This window comes from Microchirus variegatus (genome assembly GCF_963457635.1).
Source record: "Microchirus variegatus genome assembly, chromosome: 14".
Lineage (NCBI taxonomy): Eukaryota > Metazoa > Chordata > Actinopteri > Pleuronectiformes > Soleidae > Microchirus > Microchirus variegatus.
In genome coordinates this window covers 14,255,770-14,259,940 of record NC_139815.1, presented here as the reverse complement: position 1 = coordinate 14,259,940, position 4,171 = coordinate 14,255,770, and the positions used below count along the sequence as shown (strand labels likewise).

General features: G+C 44.3%; 1 protein-coding gene across 1 annotated transcript; it reads right to left on the bottom strand.

The window, feature by feature from the left end:
* Nucleotides 1–364: 364 nt before the first annotated feature.
* On the bottom strand, nucleotides 365–3,323 carry dhdh.1 (dihydrodiol dehydrogenase, tandem duplicate 1; the record flags this gene model as incomplete). Its single annotated transcript, XM_083901071.1, has 7 exons — nucleotides 365–474; nucleotides 1,151–1,301; nucleotides 1,496–1,620; nucleotides 2,135–2,387; nucleotides 2,797–2,960; nucleotides 3,029–3,140; nucleotides 3,234–3,323. 7 exons carry the CDS (start codon nucleotides 3,321–3,323, stop codon nucleotides 365–367), a joined length of 1,005 nt encoding a protein of 334 aa, XP_083757197.1.
* Nucleotides 3,324–4,171: the final 848 nt, after the last annotated feature.

Here is a 4,171-nt window from a genome sequence, read left to right as displayed (position 1 = left end):
TTGTCTTTAAAGAGCCTATAGGCATCGATTACGGGATGTTGACGCACAACACGGTCGTCTGTTTACACTGTGGTTTCCTAGGATTTCTATTGGATTTTTAAGAGCAGGAACATGTTTGACATACAGTATGATGTGTTTTTGAAATCACCATGGTACCTATGTATAGTGTACATACTCTACTCTTATTCACTCATGATGTTTAATTGGTTGTGTTAACTCTTAAAAAAAAATGACATGACGTGTGTCAGCCCAGTTCCCTCGGTGATCTGCTTGAACCAAACATGCAAACGCTGCCTCAAGCAGCTTCCCCTCCTCCACCAGAGTAGGTCGAGGTCAGGTGAAACAGCTTGGCTTCAGGTTGATTTCATTGGCTGTCTTGGCTGAAGACGACTCCCACCTGTTTCCGGATTTCGTCCATGATCTCCGTCAGTAGGACAGACTCACCCAGAGGCATCCGTGGGCTCTCCTTAAGTCCTGAGAAAATAGGGGGGGTTGAACAGCATAATCATGCCACAGTTTAATTATGCACAGGCGCACAATGGAAGCATGCATGATTTCAACGAGAGGAGGTAAAGATTATGCAAATTAACATAGAAAGCAAAAAAAATTTAAAAAACAGGAGTGTAATACTGAGTAAGAGGCGAACACTTGATTTTGAATGAGTCTGATGAGCACATACAGGAGTACGACACTTGTCTGCCAGACAAAATTATAACAGATGAACGGGCCCAACCCCGTTTAAAATGAAAAATAAATGACACATAAATGAAATATCTACAAATTCACCTCCTTCAACTTCCGAATCAACCACAACAAATACTACAATAAAAGTCAATAGGCACACAATCAGGTTTAAAAGTCCCTTTTATGCTTTACGGAGGCTGCCATCATGTCTCTACAGCAGGCCAAACAGACAAACCAGTCAGACGCTGCATTTCCTGTTTTAAAGATGAACATCCTCTCTGTTATGCAAAGGTCACTGTGGTTCCCTGATGAAAAAATGGGAAGGCTATGTGAAAGGAGACCTTTGTTTGTTACGGTCTCACCATTCATTATTGCCACTAATTCTTACACGTTGGACCTTTAACTTTGAAACTAGAGTGTTGGCTCCATGTTACAAACCCAGCGTTTTCCTTTTGTAAAGACCTACCCTGGAGCAGACACTGCCTCACTTCCTCTGCTTCATAGCGAAGCCCAGTGCTGTTGGTGAAGTTCAGAGGGAGGCATGGTTCAGGTAGAGGATACTCCGTTTCTATGTCATTCACAACCAGTGTGGTCGGACAGTGCATGGGGCCAACAACCTGGTGGGGGGGGAAATATATGCATTTATGTTACTTAACACTGCAAATACTGCAGACCATGAAATGAATTGGGTGAGGATGCGTTAATCGAATGTAAAGGGGCCATCTTAGTCTTTCCACATCTCTAGCATGTCCCCATATCAGTTGTTTGTTAATCTATATATCAGTATTTGATAAGCACAGGCATAGCATACTTTGATCAAGCCCTCAGTGCCACTGATGACAGCATCGTTTGGAAATCGAGCGGCGATTGAAAAGGAACACAAGGCAATCCTGCTCCCGGAGAACTTCATCACCACCGCTATTGATTCATCCACTCCTGAAACACAAACATTAACATGAACGCGTCATTTCTAATCGTAACACATAGCTGATATTGCGGGAGAATTCACGTTCCATTCAGCTCGGCCCACTTGACATCACTTCACCATCGCAGAGTTTAATCAGCACACTTAAGTAAAGTCAACTCGCTTCTATTCAGCATCGCTTTCCATACGTGTCACGACGGTTTGAGGTTCAAGCACGAGACAAGGAGATGATAATTACGTGAACAATGAAGTGTAATTGTCTCTGCAGCTACATAACCCCGCTGTCACTTTTACTACTGTATTCTCCAGGGAGAATTTAGATTATTTTGACATTAGAGATAAAAGTGGGATTTCCTGTGGGAAGAATTCTTCTCTGAGGTGTTTGTGTTTAGGACTGTTCCTTAAAAAGATGCAATTTTCTGTCTTATTGTTCAATTTGTCACATTTTCCCCCAAGTTCCTTATGGTTAGCTGTATCAAGCGAGTTAAACATTTGCAATTGCTGATTTGTGCTTAATAATCATACCTGAGTCAAGCAGCACTCCTGTGGCTTGGATGGACTCTGGCCTCTCTCCGTTGAACACCATCAGGACAAACTGAAGGCAGTACACTCCGATATCTAGCAGCGCTCCGCCGCCTAACTCTTTCTTCACCGAACGAGCGACGTGGAGCTGAGGGGAGCCAAAGTCGGCCTTTACCAGCTTCACCTCCCCAACTGCCTCCTCCACCAGCAGCCTGCGCACCTCGGCGTGCACGGGGAAACAGCGGGACCAGATGGCCTGGGAGGGACAGGGAATGTGAGTATAAAAGTTAATACTGGAGTTGAGCACAGTTCTTCATGTCTGAGTGAGTACTGTGCCTGATGTGCTGCTCAAACATGGCAGGACAAGATGTTTTTTTTGTTGTTGTTTGCAAACCAAAGCCATAAATTCCCCCTGGGGATTCAGGGTTTATGATTTTTGATTTGACTATCATTGAAGTGGATATGTGTATTAGAAGATGTCAAAGCACTGCTTTAAAGATTAGATTGTGTGCGAGTGAATATGAGTGTGGGTCAGCTCAGCTTCATTTTTCTTGAATAAAAGCCAAATCCCTTTTCCACATAATACTGTTTTTTTTTATTTATGCCATAACTGAACCCACGGCAACACCTTTGACGTGCAAGTGACTACATCTTTTAAACCTCACCTCCATCAGGAAGACCTTGTTCTTCTTTGCAGCAGCGACGAGCTCTTTCACCTGTCCGGAGTTCATGGCGAAAGGTTTTTCACACAACACGTTCTTTCCAGCGTTGAGGAAGAGCAGACCAACTCGCCAGTGTTCAGTGTGCAGCACTCCCAGGTACACAACGTCTGTGAGGAACAACACATCGTATCAAAAAACGCCTGTGCAACCAAGTCATACTTTGCTCCTCACTCACCGACGTCCGGGTCTTTGACCAGCTCCTCGTAGCTGCCATAAGCCTTAGGAATACCATGCTTCTTGGCAAACTCTTTGGCACTCTCCAAGCTCCTAGACGCAATGACTGCTATCTGCACATGAGAGAAGACAGACATCATCACACTGTTGCTCTGTCAGCAGCTCTGTCCAACTACAAAGACGTGCATCTCGTGTGCACAGAGCACCTGGTGATCTCCTGGAGGCAGAGTCTTCATGGCCACGCTGAAGTCATGGCTGATCTTCCCAGCACCACAGAGTCCCCATCGGGTTGCCATGCTTGAACTGGACGGTTATAGCAGCGACGAATGAGACCTGATGGCGCTTTAGTGAAGATCTGAGCTGCTGGAGGTTTGTGACCTTGTGTAAGGTTGTCAGCAGCCAGCAGCCCTTCAGCGAGCAGGCTCCTGCATTTATATGCTGGGAACAAAGGACATGTCACCTTGCTCCTGCTCCCACCCCGAGGTATAGGGTACAGCACACAAACACACACACACACACACACACACACACACACACACACACAGGTCTGTGCAGCTATTCTTCTTAGGACACTGACCTGACTTCCGTTCACGTGGACAGCCGAAACAAAGTGTTTTCCTTAACCTTTACCGTAACCAGTTAATATCTAACCATAACATTAAAGGTGCCATATGTAAGAATGTGGCCAAAAACAGTTACTACATTCAAATTCAAAACACTGAGGTCTTTTAGGTTTCGTTTTCTGACGTAACTGGCAACCCGTACTTGCTTGGCAGCTGAAACTCTACCGACTGCAATGATAGGTAGACGGCGGTAGGTGGCGCCACATGCCAAAACATGATTTAAAAACATAAACATGATTTGCAGTGTGCAAAATATATTTTTTAATGTGAATATTTTGTCTGTACTGTTGTTGTTGGTGAGTTCAGTTTGTTATATTAACTTTATTCCTGAGTCTCTGTGACATATTAGGAGGATTTTATGGCCAGTTGCTTTAGATTTATTACATAATGCACCTTTAACCAAAACAAATTTGAATTATAGCCCTAAACTGAAACAAATTCCTCAGAAATGAGGTTGAGCCTCATTAGGACTAGGTTTTGGTCCCCATGAGGACTACTGGTAGTGACAAGGTCAGGTGTTT